At 37.9% G+C, this 14,723-nt stretch overlaps 1 protein-coding gene across 1 annotated transcript in view; it reads right to left on the reverse strand.

The window, feature by feature from the left end:
* Nucleotides 1–2,529: 2,529 nt before the first annotated feature.
* ABCA5 (ATP binding cassette subfamily A member 5) overlaps nt 2,530–14,723 on the reverse strand; it is a 54,956-nt gene continuing 42,762 nt past the window's right edge. Inside the window, exons 27-39 of the mRNA XM_034789868.1 lie at nt 14,565–14,639; nt 13,605–13,696; nt 11,578–11,701; nt 10,619–10,736; nt 10,396–10,487; nt 10,053–10,228; nt 9,513–9,588; nt 9,324–9,418; nt 7,904–8,023; nt 7,530–7,679; nt 5,590–5,669; nt 3,853–3,908; nt 2,530–3,499 (exon numbers count right to left, since the gene is read on the reverse strand). Of these exons, the coding sequence (XP_034645759.1) occupies nt 3,392–3,499; nt 3,853–3,908; nt 5,590–5,669; nt 7,530–7,679; nt 7,904–8,023; nt 9,324–9,418; nt 9,513–9,588; nt 10,053–10,228; nt 10,396–10,487; nt 10,619–10,736; nt 11,578–11,701; nt 13,605–13,696; nt 14,565–14,639 (1,362 nt within the window). The 3' untranslated portion in view covers nt 2,530–3,391. The remainder of the gene's footprint in view (nt 3,500–3,852; nt 3,909–5,589; nt 5,670–7,529; nt 7,680–7,903; nt 8,024–9,323; nt 9,419–9,512; nt 9,589–10,052; nt 10,229–10,395; nt 10,488–10,618; nt 10,737–11,577; nt 11,702–13,604; nt 13,697–14,564; nt 14,640–14,723) is intronic.

Raw genomic sequence — 14,723 nt, forward strand, 5'->3', positions numbered from 1 at the left:
AACACAAGCTCTGGGTAATTATTATTCTCAGCCTCATCTTTGTTATAAATACAGAGAAACTTTCTTATTAAATGGAACAAACGTCTGCTCTGTCACTGCTATTCAATCGACTGATTTAAGTCAGTAGTAAGCTCATTTACTATACAGTTGTACAGCACCCAGCATAATGGGGCATCAGTCTCTAGATGCTACTGCAATATAAATGTTAAATAAATACATTAAAACAATAGCAATGGGATTGCATCAGTGTAACAGAGCAGAATTTGGCCCAGTCAGTGCCTTAAAACAATTCAGCAGATAATCATTCTATTTCAATATAAACTGAGTTACATTACTCCACATTTCAGTGCAAGATGGTTCCACTATATATGGCTTATTCAAGTGGACAGATTGACTGTATACCAGCTCCTGAAAGGTAATGCACCCTCTCCCTTCCCACTCAGCATAGGGATCGCAGCACCATGCAGGATATCAAGGTCTAAGTGGGATTCACAGGCTCAAGGGCAATATGTAAGAAAACAAGATCCACATAATTCCATGCAATCCTAGATGTACAGAGAAAGAAGCAAAACCTATACACATATCGGGCTCATTCCTGCTCCCACTGTCAATTATAAGACTTGCATTGAAATAAATGGGAGCCTACACAGACAGAATTAAGCACATCAATCAATTTTACATTAATTATTGCCCAATGGTACACAATGTTTGGGAGCATAAAACTTTGCCTTATAGCATAGTTTTGAACATTTCAGAAAGGAAGATGATAGGAATTTTCTAATCTTAAGATAAATATATAACTGATATGTCTTATGTGCCATAAAAAGAAGAACAGGAGTACTTGTGGCACCTTAGAGACTAACAAATTTATTAGAGCATAAGCTTTCGTGGACTACAGTCCACTTCTTCTTCTTCTTTTTGCGGATACAGACTAACACGGCTGCTACTCGGAAACCTGTCCTTATATGCCATGTGTCTTCAGATATACAGAGTATTTGCACAATACATTTCAATTAATACATTCTACAATGCAAGCAATTGTTCAAAAACCTGAATTTTGATTCTAAAAAGCTCAGATTAAATAGCCAATTAGATTAATCAATTCTTTCAATTTTAAATCAAAATTTTTTTTCTTTGAAACCACAAACAGGATGAATATTTGCTCTCAGATCTGAGGATGTAGAACCACACATGGGCTCTCTTATTTCTTCTACAGAGAATAATTTTGCCAGATAGCAAACAAAAGTATTCTTAGTGACAAGATAATATCTGCATTTGGAGCTTACTCTTTTTGATTTATGGTGAGAGAAAATGAGCATGATAGAAATAAGAAAGCACTGTTAGTGAACTGGACATGGTATTGTATTGCCTCATTACTATCGCAAAAAAGATAGATTACAGAGTATTGGTGCATAAGCCTGTAAATTCGCTGTGACAAAAAATGAACACACCTAAGAAATGCCTTTTAAACATGTGTTAGAACACGTGTTCAATAAAACAGGCTGTTTTAACAAAGAATATAACTAGAAATGCTCACATTTATGCAAATTCCATAAAGATATATTCATTTGGTGCTCATGCTGTTACAAATATAGACTGAAAAGAACCTATCCACCTTTGCAAACCACATTTAAACTTACAAGTGCATGCATTATAAATGTTTATGCAACCTGCAAAGGTAACTTGATTAGAGTTACACCTGCCAATTTGCATTAAAAAGGTACATAACGGTTAACCACGTGCCATATTATACTAACGTGTAAATATTTTTATGTTGAGTGGATCTCAAGCTAAGTTTATTATATAATTTAGGGCCCCTATTTAGTGATGAATGTTGAATTTCCTTTCCCCCCATATCTTTTTTTAAAGCAAAAGGCCAACTTCCAAGCAAGTTTGTGAAGTGACAGCGGTGTCCCTCATCACTATGCTATAGATCAGGGGTTCTCAAACTGGGGGTCGGGAACCCTGAGGGGGTTGCAAGGTTATTACATGGGTGGGTCACGAGCTGTCAGCCTCCACCCCAAACCCTGCTTTCCCTCCAGCATTTATAATGGTGTTAAATATATAAAAACGAGTTTTTAATTTATAAGGGGGGGGGTCGCACTCAGAGGCTTGCTATGTGAAAGGGGTCACCAGTACAAAAGTTTGAGAACCACTGCTATAGATCATGTGCCTACTGATCAGTCGGGGAGGTGCTAGCCCAGAAGAGGGCAGAGAACAAGGGAAAAAGCAAAGATTAGTTAAAATACACAAGTTACATATTCTGAAGCAGCATAGGACTAGAGGAACATTACGATGAGAAGAGACTAACAAATATGGTCATCTGGATACTAAAGTCCACATATGGCACAAAGAGAAGGAGTTTAAAACGGAGATACAGCAAATAAACTCAAGAATTTAGGTGATGGAGCAGGAGCCATAATGGAGGCACTGTGGTACCAAACTGATTATTTTGGATAAGGAGCGTTGACCTGAAATATACGTACCAAACAGGAGCATCAGGATTTTGATCAGCACGATCCAACAGGAATTTAAAGACAGCATACAAGTTAACTGAATTTTAGGTATTGGTATTTGGTATCATATAAACAATTTAGGCTGAACTAACCAGCATCATATTCCATGATGAATCCTGGAATCAGGCAGTTAAGTCTGTATAGCAATGTAGGCTACATGGAATTGTATGCAGAGGATGTGACAATAAAGTTTACCAGGACACTATCAGGCAGTTAAAGCTCAAAACTGACCTTCTTTGAACATCCACCTTATAGCTACATGTTTACTCCAACTCAGATAAGTCATTGACTTCTGGCATTGCTATATCCTCTTTGCTGACTTCTGCTTGTGTGACTCTTTTCTAGTGCGGCTGTCCTGGTTCTGTGGACCCCTGCCTTTGGTGGAAGCTGCCTCTTGAAAGATAAGCAAGGCAGAAGTTTGATCCTGGAGTTAATCAATTATATACTGACATCACATACTGAATAGCTGAACAAGCTCAAGGTTGGAGTTTCTAGAAGCATAGAGCACAGATTGACCAAAACAAACAGGAAATTATCAAGAACTAAATTGTTATTTATCATTTCGCTTCAAAACAGGACAGAGTAAGGCGAGTGGATCAGAAATTTAAAAAAACAGACAAATTATATGCTAGCAATGAGAGTCCTCACAAATAAAGGCACTCCCACACTTGCATAATATTGATGGATAAGGCCAGGAAGGGGAAATAGATTCCGAAGTTTCCAAATATTATTTTTGTTTTTCAAGTCAGATATTTTTCTCAATCTCAACTGCTTTCTTAGTACTCAGCACACATTACAAAACAAAAACAAAAAAAAGAGTCAGACAAACGTGAACTGCAGTGTACATCTATTGAATCCTACAGTATTTAAAGAGCTCAAAAAATGACTCTATCTTCCTGTCTTCTTTCCCACCAAAGCGTGCTGTTTAAGGTTCCAAAACTGTAATCTTCCTCTTCTTGTTCTTTAGCAAGCTCCACAAAAACCTAAAATGGATGAAAATGGCATCAACAGTGTATTCCGTGTAACAGCATTCAGACTGCAAGGATCGGAGTGCCTACCAATCAAAGAAAATTCATGGAAACGAATCACAAAAGTGGTACCTAATGCACCAGTATCTGAATAGGTATACTGACCCTTCAGAATGGAGAGTTAAGATCTCTTACTTACGCTCCTACTTTGAAAGTCACTGGGATTTATGTTCTTAAGTGCTTCTGTCAATTTTTGAAATGGCACGTCAGTCTTACTTAGGCACTTTTGAAAATTTTACCCTATAAAACTATAATTCGCAGACTTTTTTTTTTTTAAACAATTATGAAATAAAATTTGCTTCCTATACCTGTTCCAGGGTTGCTTGAGAAAAGTTGTACTCCTCGATATTAAAGGCATGTTTTGCTGTTAAAAGGATTAGAAAGAATGCACATTTAAGAACAATGAATCATCAAATGCCTCAAAATGACTTTATTTAAATTCATATTTTTAAATGATTCAAATATCTACTGTTAAATTCACTAAAAATACAGAGGAGTTTTACAATTAGATGGCCCAGCTCAATGCAATGCCATGTGAGAGCAACTAGTGCAGGTCTTTCCCTGCCACTCTGGAGAGAGGGAGACTGCAACCAATGGGAATAAAGATTGGAAGGCGGCATCCACACAGTCATAGAAATTAGAGGTGGAAAAGAATCACTGGCAGTGTCATCCATCCAGCAACACCAAAAAACCCTCTTAAGGCTACGTCTTGTGTAAAGGCCTGTAGCTGCGTCTTTACAGAACTGTTTTAACACTAAACTTTGGAATATATTTATCAACATTCAACCCGATGGTCCTCAGTCCTTATGGCCTATTTACTTTGCAAGCCTTAAAGGCATATGGGTACCCCCATACCCACTCACACTCCTCTCCCAAGACCTTCCTCTCATGTATAGAGTCAGGCTCGCCCTCTGAAGGTGTCTTGGGGCTGCATGAGGAGCAGCAAGGTCCTATTCCACAAGTAAAAGCTGTTATGGTTTTCGCCTCAACTCCCAAGCCCTTGCTCTGTGATAGGCTACAACCACCATAAACTTTCTCCATTCCCATTGAAAACCCAGTGACCCCTCCTAGCCATATCCTGATAGCCCTGCCAAAAAGGGATAAGTTTACCTCCTCAGCTCCGGGCATTTTGAACTGATATGCTAATACAAGGTAGTTCTGAGACTCCTAGGGATGATGTTTAAATTATCTGTACAGTGCCAGGGCTGTGAGAGCGGATATTCAGACAAATACAAAAAGGGTTTCTTTCAAAAGGAATATACAATCGGAGTTCAATATTGCAATGACTCACAAAAGTGTGTGCATTTGGTGGTGGGCACATGGGAAAGACAAGGTTACAGTGATACAAAACATGCTTTTGGGGTCTGATCAACATCACTGACGTCACATTTTCAGAGATGTTAAGGTGAGAAGGGACCATTATGTTAATCTATTCTGAACGGCATAACACAGGCTATAAAACGCCATCTGGCCATTGATTTACCATAGCATCTCTTTAAGAAATGCATCCAATTTTGATTTCAAAGATTAAACAATGAAAAAATCTACCACATCTCTTGGCAATCTGTTCCAGTGGATAATTACACTTGCTGTTCAACATTTGCACCTTATATCCAGTTTGATTTTTTCTAGTGTCAACTTCCAGTCATTGAAGCTTGTTGTGTCCTTTGTCTGCTAGATTAAAGAACTCTCTAGAATTAAATATATTCAACCCCTGTAGCTATTTATAGACTGAGATGGGAACTGAACCAGTCCTTGTTGCATTCACCTCTGTTTACTTCTTTTTACCTTGAATTGTGTACATAGGTAAAGAGTACAGCAGGGTTATAGAAGTTAATGTGTTATGAGGAAAGAAAGTTAAAAGGGCAGGAGTCATGGAGTGGAGGTTAGCATTAAAAAGCTAACCAAACCAAGTGAATTTTGAGGAAAGATTTGAGTAAGAGTAACGTTACATGGTACACAGGATCAGGGAAAATATTTCAGGCTGCATGGTAGGCAAAATGATTACTATTTACCTTGCTTGCTTGGCAAATACTTGGTCTTACCTTCTTCCAGTTTAGAAAAAGACTGAGAGAGCGACTGTACATCTTCCTTAGGAATTTTATATGCCAAAATGGAGGAAAAACTGGAAAAAAAAACAAAAAACAAAATACAGTGTGATATTTTCCCAGGCCAAAATTGCTGAAAGCAAAAGGAAGGAAAAAAGTTTCACATGACTGAGCATAAATTCATTTTCTAAAGGAGTAGGCAAAGCACTGTAAGCTAAACCTATCGTGACACAGGGACTTAGGAATTACCATTTTGGATCAGATTATTTGGTCCACTAAGCTGACAGAGACCAGAACCAGATACACAAGTGTTCTCCTACTAGTTTTTGAATGTTATGATTCCTGATGTCAGATTTGTGTCCGTTTATTCTTTTGCATAGAGACTGTCCGGTTTGACCATCATAGGACCTAATCACATCAGCCACGCCGTCAGGGGCTCGTTCACCTGCACATCTACCAATGTGATATATGCCATTATGTGCCAGCAATGCCCCTCTGCCATGTACATTGGCCAAACCGGACAGTCTCTACGCAAAAGAATAAACGGACAAAATTCTGCCATCAGGAATCATAACATTCAAAAACCAGTAGGAGAACACTTTAACCTCTCTAATCACTCAGTGACAGACGTTAAGGTGGCAATTTTGCAACAGAAAAGCTTCAAAAACAGACTCCAACGAGAAGCTGCTGAACTTGAATTAATATGCAAACTGGATACCATTAACTTAGGTTTGAACAGAGACTGGGAATGGCTCGGTCATTACACTAATTAAATCTATTTCCCCATGTTAAAGTATCCTCACACCTTCGTGTCAACTCTTCGAAATAGGCCATCTTGATTATCACTTCAAAAGTTTTTCTCCCCTGCTGATAATAGCTTCTCTTAATTAATTAGCCTCTTACAGTTGGTATGGGTACTTCCACCTTTTCGTGTTCTCTGTATGTATAAATATCTTCTTACTGTATGTTCCATTCTATGCATTCGATGAAGTGGGCTGTAGCCCACGAAAGCTTATGCTCAAATAAATTTGTTAGTCTCTAAGGTGCCACACGTACTCCTGTTCTCTTTGGTGGAGAATTCAAAAATCTCCCAACCACCTGGTTTAGTCCATTTAAAAAGGGAAACTCCAAGGTCATCTCCTAAGAATTAAGAGGCTTAAAGAGTCACTTGGCAAGTGTTTGTTACATCCCAAATTTCTTGGACTGGGGCGGGGTAAAGATCCAGAATAGAAAATCTGTCACCATATGATCTCCTTTCTGAGGTTGACCTCTCCACCAAAACTGCCCCACCTGAAAAAAATTCTTTGGGAATTTCTATGATGGCCTTTTCCTGGGTCCTTGTGAACAGTAAACAAAGTAGAATAAGATATTACTGTTAAGAGTTTGCATTTATCCACTGACAGAAATTCAAGTAATTTAGTGTTCAGTAGATTTATGGAAGAACTTTTGACAACGGGACAAAAGGGATGTGGGCCAAACGCTGAGGCCTCCTAGAAGAGTCTGAGGTACCTTCGAAGGTATGCATCCGAAGAAGTGGGCTGTAGTCCACGAAAGCTTATGCTCTAATAAATTTGTTAGTCTCTAAGGTGCCACAAGTACTCCTGTTCTTTTTGAGGTACCTTCAGCATTTGCAGGACTATAGGTACCATCCAAATTTCTTGGAGTGGGAAAGAGATCACTCTCAGCAAGGAAATTACCAGTCACAACTGTTACACAAGCATAATTTTGGTCTTGCTATCAATAAAGGTATTTTTCTTTGCCAGCTTTCACGACATCTTCTCTTTCTTAAGCTTATTTTTATATATATTTTATTTAAGATGTGGATAACATACCATCACTAATTACTTACTCATAACACACTGACAAAAATGAAGCATGCATTAATACAAATATATTTTTTCCTTGTAAGGACTGGTCCTCTATTTAATAACTTTTACCTTTCCTGATGAGATGCATTTGGGAAGATGTGCAAAATATGCCTGTGAAGACACTCCACCTGTTGTACGCCTGCTGTTTCTTTTAATTTCATTTCCAAGAAATAGCCTCTGCCAAATTTACTCTTTAGATGCTGAACTGAACCAATACACCTACGGATTGTTGAGACAAATATAGTATGTCATGTAAAAAAAAAAAAAGCAGAGCTGTTTTCAATAGTTTCTTTTTATGAATTAGATTATTTTGAGAGGCTTGAGATGACAACAAATGTGGCTGTACTTTTTTTAATGCTATAAATGTGTTCAAGCTGAGACACACCATTTTTTCTTTTACACAAAAGTTACAAATATGCATGGACTACTAAAATCTACAATACCTTAACTGTCCAGATACCAGGATTGCAACTCGATCACACACAGCTTCAGCCTCTTCCATATAATGAGTGGTCAGAATAGCTGCTCTCTCTTTGCTTTTAAATGCTGCTCGAATTGCCCTCCTGAAAATTAATGAATAATAATAACTACAGCTACAAATTACCTTTAACATGACATGTCATATGTTGGGAAAATAATACTTTAGTTATAATTAACACAAATCCTCAGCCACATCATCAGCTTTTTCCATTCTAGGGCAAAGAAAAGCAAATGTATCTATTTCTTTTCAGTTATTCACAATCAAAACATATTAATGTCAGTGTTTTGCAGGGATTTGGATGCCCACTAGTCTCTTAATCCCAATAGCCTTATTATTAAAAGAAAAAGCTAATTTAAAATGAAAAGTGAATACTGTGTAGGCACACAGAAGCAATTACTGATCCTGTATTGAATCTTGCCTATGCTGGGCCATGGGAGGAAATTTCACAATTTGGGGGAAAAGGAGGAAACATTTCTTTGGTGGGTTATTTCTCTTTAAAATGATGAAAGAAGCTGCTCAGAAGTTTGGATTGTCAGAGTAAGTTCTAGGAGAGATGGGTTAGTAGGATAAAGAGCAGTTGCAATGATCAAATGTGCGCGATAAATTCTTTTATCACGTGGTTCTGCAATTTGTCAGCTGACTCTGGAATTCATCCCATGGATATTACTATGACAAGCATGGTATATCCTGTACCAAACACACAAAATGGTTTGCTACTTGGCTTCCAGAGGCACTGCCTCTTTCTCCATCCTTTGTTACCTCACTGGTGACAAGCAGAGGAGCTCAAACTGGAGCTCCTTTGGTTTAACCTCATAGCTGCGCATTACCCAAGAGTGTCCCACAACTCTGAAACGAACTCTCCTTCCCATCACATTACAAAACCTACCTAGTTTCTTAGACATCTGGGGAGGGACAGTTGCAGGAAAAGGATGAATTTGAGGAGCTCGGTTTCTTATTCATCAATGGGGTGATATTATGGAGGAGTCTATTCTTTTTGTCCATTGTATTCTAATTATGATGAATTTTAAATTGCTGTGAAAGCACTGAGTTGCGAATGTATGCTTTTGATTGTTATAAATCAAATGAAAGATTTATCTTCAAAGGGAAATAAACTATTAATCTGCAAATGATTTGAAGACAATATGCAGATGAAAGCAACCTATACAAAGCTAGATTCTCAGCAACGCACAGAGGTAGCTGTCCTTCATGCTAACAACAGTTACGCACATGAATGAAAAGAAGAAAAAATGATTTGCCTATACTAATCTAGGACATATTACCACTTTGAGCTTTGGAGTAAGAGTATTATTACCATATTATCCTACAATGTAGTCTCTTTAAAAAAAAAGTCTCTTGTAAATGTAGCATAATGTTACACTCACCACATGTGCTGTTTGGCTTTAGGATCCATACCAGTAGATGGTTCATCTAGCAATGTAATCTGGGGATTACCCAGCATACTTAGTGCAAAACATAACTGACAGGAAAGAAAGAAAGTTAAATATGATTATACAATAGGCCTCATGTTATGAAAATACTGAATTCAACTTTTTTAAAAACCGTCTTCATACCTTGCGCTTAATTCCGACCGCTAATTTCTTTGTGGTTTTCTGTAGATGGGCTTTCAATTCAAGGGCCCTTGCAATGCTGCAAAACACCCAATGCACAATGCTGTCTCATCAATCACCGAGAACATTGTTTAAGAAAGCAGATTATTAACCCTCAAAATATGCTTTGTCATTCCTCTTAGTACAATTGTTAAATAACTGATTACTCTAATTACAAAAATTATTCTAGTAATGTTTTTTTTTAAAATTCCGTATAAAAGTTTTTACATTACTACATATCTTATGCCTCTCACTTAGAAATCAATAAGCATGCTGTATGTTTTCAAGGTGAAATAAAGATGTATATAAAAATCAAAGGCATTACATATTGTTGGTTTTTTCCCTTCCAAACCATGGTCACCTCTTGCTCAAACTGCTAAAAGCAGTCTACTATAGTCAGATAAAAATGGAGCACAAGAAACCTATGACATCTATTGCTAGACTATTAAACAGAACCCAGTTATAATATGAGTGCAAGCAAAAAATGCTGCAATTAGTTTTTACCGTTTTACGACTTCTTCCACATCAGTTTTAGTCATTCCTTTGATAGATCCATATATTTCAAAATGCTCCTGCAATGTAATATCTGGCCAAAGTGGATTTATCTGAGGACAATATCCCACAAATTTAGCAGAATTGTCCTCACTATTCAATCCTAAAGAATAGTCTCCTATCAGCACCTGTGGAAAAGACAGTCCTTACTCAACAGTATTTTTATGGGTTTTGCAGGTCTTTATAAAGACCAAAAAATTATTTATAGATGCTGGTGACCAAAATGGTAAGAAAACAAAAACAAAAAATAGATAGCTCAATTCATTTTCTATTAGTGTTCAGCCATATACTGTACCTGGCCAGCAGTTGGTTCAACGTCTCCCACCAGCATATTAATCAGTGTGCTTTTCCCAGCTCCATTTGGTCCTAGCAATCCAAGTATTTCTCCTGAATAAAATAAATAAATAAATAAATAAATCAATCAAAATGATATGTTACCCATGTGACCCAAGAACAAAAAGGAACTGTTTTTTTCCTGAAAAATATAGTAGTTCAATGGTAACTAATTTAATGCCAACCTTTTTTTACACAAAAAGAGACGTGTTTAGTTGCCACTTTCTTTATTTTTCTCCCAAGAAGAAAATCTTTCCTTTCATCATATTCTTTATGCAGACTGCTGACCAGAATTGCTGGTTTCTAAAAAACAGAAGATACTATATTAATTATTTTTTAAAATATAATGACAAAAACACTCTCGCCAGTGGACAAACTGAAAGTTTATCAGCATAAAATAAGGTTTTTTGACATTTACCAAGGTTAGATTAGATAATCCTGTCTTCTTGGTAAATCGTTGCATTTCTGCTTCACCATGGCTACACTTCTTTCTTAGGGACAAGCAGAGGTTATCACCATTATCTCCACTCAGAGTCCCTGTTTTTCACGTCTAAGTCCTCATTGTCTCTATACACTGCAAAACCATTGTAAGAATCCGATTCTGCACCTGACCACTATGCAGACAACAACTATTGGGAAGCAGCAGCAGAATTATGCTCAAGATTGCTGTCAGAGTTGCTCATGTACAGTACACAGCACATCTCCTCCTCCTCAAGGTTTGATCTCAGTGGCACGATGCACCTAATTCCTACTAGCCTGAAGTGTGAGTACCCATTAGCTTGGAATCTAAAAGTACCAACCCAGCCAGACACAGAGCTGTTCTTAGGGCAATAATTCTAGGTTTTACCATGGGTAAGAGGTGGTAAGTGGAATAAATTAACACACACAAGGAAGACGCTGGAAACAAAAGAAAATAAGCACTGACATCGCGTGAAAAAAATAGAATCCTATTTGTTCATCTGAATTTTTGAATACAAAATAATTCAAGTATAACTAATTCAGAAGACGAAACCAATATCTCGTTCTAATATTTCCAATTAAGCATTAGTTTATTATTTCAGAGCTGGCATATGTTGATTTATTGACAGCAATTTTATCTGATCTCACCCTGTCCCCTGTGATTCAATCATAATTACACAATTACCTCATCACAGCTCTGGCAGGTTGTCATTTCTTTGACCCACAATCTCTCTGCCTTTACATCTTCATCCTCATTCTCATTATGTGGATCATCTCGAAATTTCCATGTTTTGATCTTTGTAGAAGTTCTAAAGAGAGGAACAAATATTAATTTATGTTCAGTCTTTAAACAAAGCTCCCAGGGATTTCACTGGAGAGCTGCCCGATTATGGACAGAAAGATCGAGTCCTTTGTGTTTGTTAGGCAATAAACTCATGCAATTAGCCATATGTGAAGGGGAGAAAAAAACATCAGTGGAAAACAAGTCTTTAAAAAAATAAAATTCAGTTGTCACTTAAAAAGAACTGTATCAAAGGGAATAAGCAAAAAAACTGCACTAAAATAAGGCTACTGGTAGTTCACACCATAGAAGATCAGATCATTTAAATGTAAACAAAGCCCTTTCCTGTTGATTCTTAGCTACAGAAACCAGTGAATATTAAAATTATTTCACAACGATTACACTGGTCTTACTGTTATAAACAATGGGGTAAATCTCCAAAGCTGTTTATGATGAAACAGCTGTACAATTTCTATTAGCCTCTACGAACAGTGTGCAAATTTCACAAGCAATATTCAAAATGTTCCCATTACAGCTCCAGTTCTGTTAACACATGAGCAGGTATTTGACCAGTTACAAAGGTTTTACTTCTGGGGGAATTCTGTGCCAAAAATTGATAAATTCTGCAACAGAAAATTAAAAATTCTGCACACAATATTCTTAAATTCTGCAAAATTCTGCATATTTTATTTGTCAAAATAACACAATATAATCACACCAGTATAAACAGATTTTTTGGGGGGGCGGAGAGAAACTGTTAGGGAGTTTACCCCATGCAGACCCTGGCTGACCCCTAGCCTCTCCAACTCAATCAGGCACATGTGTCCCTCCACCTCCACTCAGACATCCATTTCCCTCATCCCCATGTAGCCCTGCACCTCCCTCCTTCTGTGGCCCTGTGCCTCCACTCCCATTCAGCCCCTGCCCCAGTCTGTCCTCCCCCACTAGCCCTTATGAGCCCAGTCTGTGACCCCCCCCCCCCCCCCAGCAGCCCCACGCTGTCTGTCTCCCCATAGCCCCTGTCTCCTGACTTAGCCCTACAGGTGATGTTAAGAAGGCTGTGCAGGCTCTCTCTCTTCCTAGCTGGCTGCAAGCGGCTGCTGTGTTCTATCGTCACAGTGCCGTCTGGTGGGCATAATGTAGAATTGCAGCAACTTTTCAGCAGAACCTTTTTTCTGTGCAAAAAGATTAAAAATATGTATGCACTATGGCGCAAAATTTCCCCAAGTGTAAGGTTTGCAAGATCAGGGCCCTTGTTTGCAAAACAAATATAAGGAAGTACATCTTCACACAGAGCAGTGGAACTCATTGCCATGGAAATTTGTGAAGGTCAAAAGTATAATTAGGTTAAAAAAAGAATTAGATAAGTTCACATTGAATCGGTCCATTGACAGCTATTAGCCAAGATAGTCCAGGATCCAATCCTTGTCCGTAAATTTCCAACTCCCAAAAGCTGGGATTGGACAACAGGGGATGGATCACTCAGAGTTGCCCTGTTTTGTTATTCCCTCTGAAGCATTGGGCACTGGCCACTGTGAGAGGACAGGATACTGGGTTAGATGGACCATTGGTCTGACCAAGTATGGTCATTCTTATGATTTTATGGCGTTAATGTGAGTTCACAAACACATTTTATGAGGGAATGACCCTTACATTAGTCATTCTAGCAGAAACAAATTATCTAAATTATGTCCGATACATAGGTTTTGATATAAGGATGATGGCCAGTACAGAACAAGCAATGTCTGCACTGTTTTAAAACATCAGTATAATGCAATAGGATATATTACTCCAGTGACAAAGGGATTTTTGTTTTATCTTTGGTGTGCCTTCTGCTGAACATTAGCTACTCCTAGTTAGTGCTACCAATACTATCTTAAGATGGCTTTCTCAATACAGAATAATAAAAGATCCTATTAACCAACACAGACCTGAAAAATGGGTCCTCTCTTATCGATTTACCTCCATTTTTCACTTCAAGATATCGCAGGAGGAACAGCCACACTACACATTGCAAATAAGGCTAAAACAGACAGAAAAACAATTTCAGTTAATCAAAACATTTCTAGCTTCTTGAGGCCAAACGGTTGTCCAGGGGATGAATGCTATGAAATGTTGATTCCCTCCCAGCATGAAGGTGTTCATAACAGATTCCAAGGCAGTGAAATCGTGTCACTAATTAATTCCATTGGAAGTAAGAGGGGTATATTTCCAAAAACTGTTTCATATAGCATGAGCATATGTGTTGTTATAATTAGAATATACTTCCAGTTATGTATAAAATATAAATGAGTCATTTAAGAGTGAAATATGATTTAAATCAGTACTTTTCAATTAATATTTCAGAAATGGTTTTCTGAAGTTTGGCCCACAAAACAGAACAGAGAGGAGAGGAAAATGTTATTTTGTGACAACTTTCTCTTTTAAAGGAGCCACTCAAATCTGTCGTAAGCCAGACCCTTTATTACTACGTGAAGGCTGTAACTTGGCCTCAGGTAAATGAGCTGGTATGTCTCAGTCCAGTTCCTAGCAGAGAAGAGTCTATATCACAAAAACAACATCTCAGCTGGGCACTCATTGACAGACTCGATAGGGAGGCTAATGACTGAACACACAAAGATTGAACACTTCCATGATCCCAACCAGCAGTCTTATCTTCCAAGGGTAGGGCTGAGCCACACTGTTGGGGCAGTAGGTGTTGAGCTGAGGGAGTGGGGCAGCTTAAGCTGTTGTTGCCTATTCTGTAATCATTTTTTGGCTGCAGGGCAGTAGTTAATCCACTATCTCTTATAAGCATTAAATAAAATTTTGAAACACCTTACAACAGGAATGTCTTTAGGCAGTGGCTTTTCATTCAAAGTTAACATTTCTGACAAATAACTGGTGCTTACCGCGATAACTGCTACCAAGAGTTTGTCCCAGGGGTCATGGTATTTTTCATTCTTTTGTAGGTGTTTCCGTGATACCTGACAATGTGATGAAAATTTACACGAAGAACTTTTCATCCAATGCTACGTTTTACAGCTAAATTTAATTGCAGATTATAATGA

The sequence above is a fragment of the Trachemys scripta genome, chromosome 14, assembly GCF_013100865.1.
Source record: "Trachemys scripta elegans isolate TJP31775 chromosome 14, CAS_Tse_1.0, whole genome shotgun sequence".
Classification (NCBI taxonomy): domain Eukaryota; kingdom Metazoa; phylum Chordata; order Testudines; family Emydidae; genus Trachemys; species Trachemys scripta.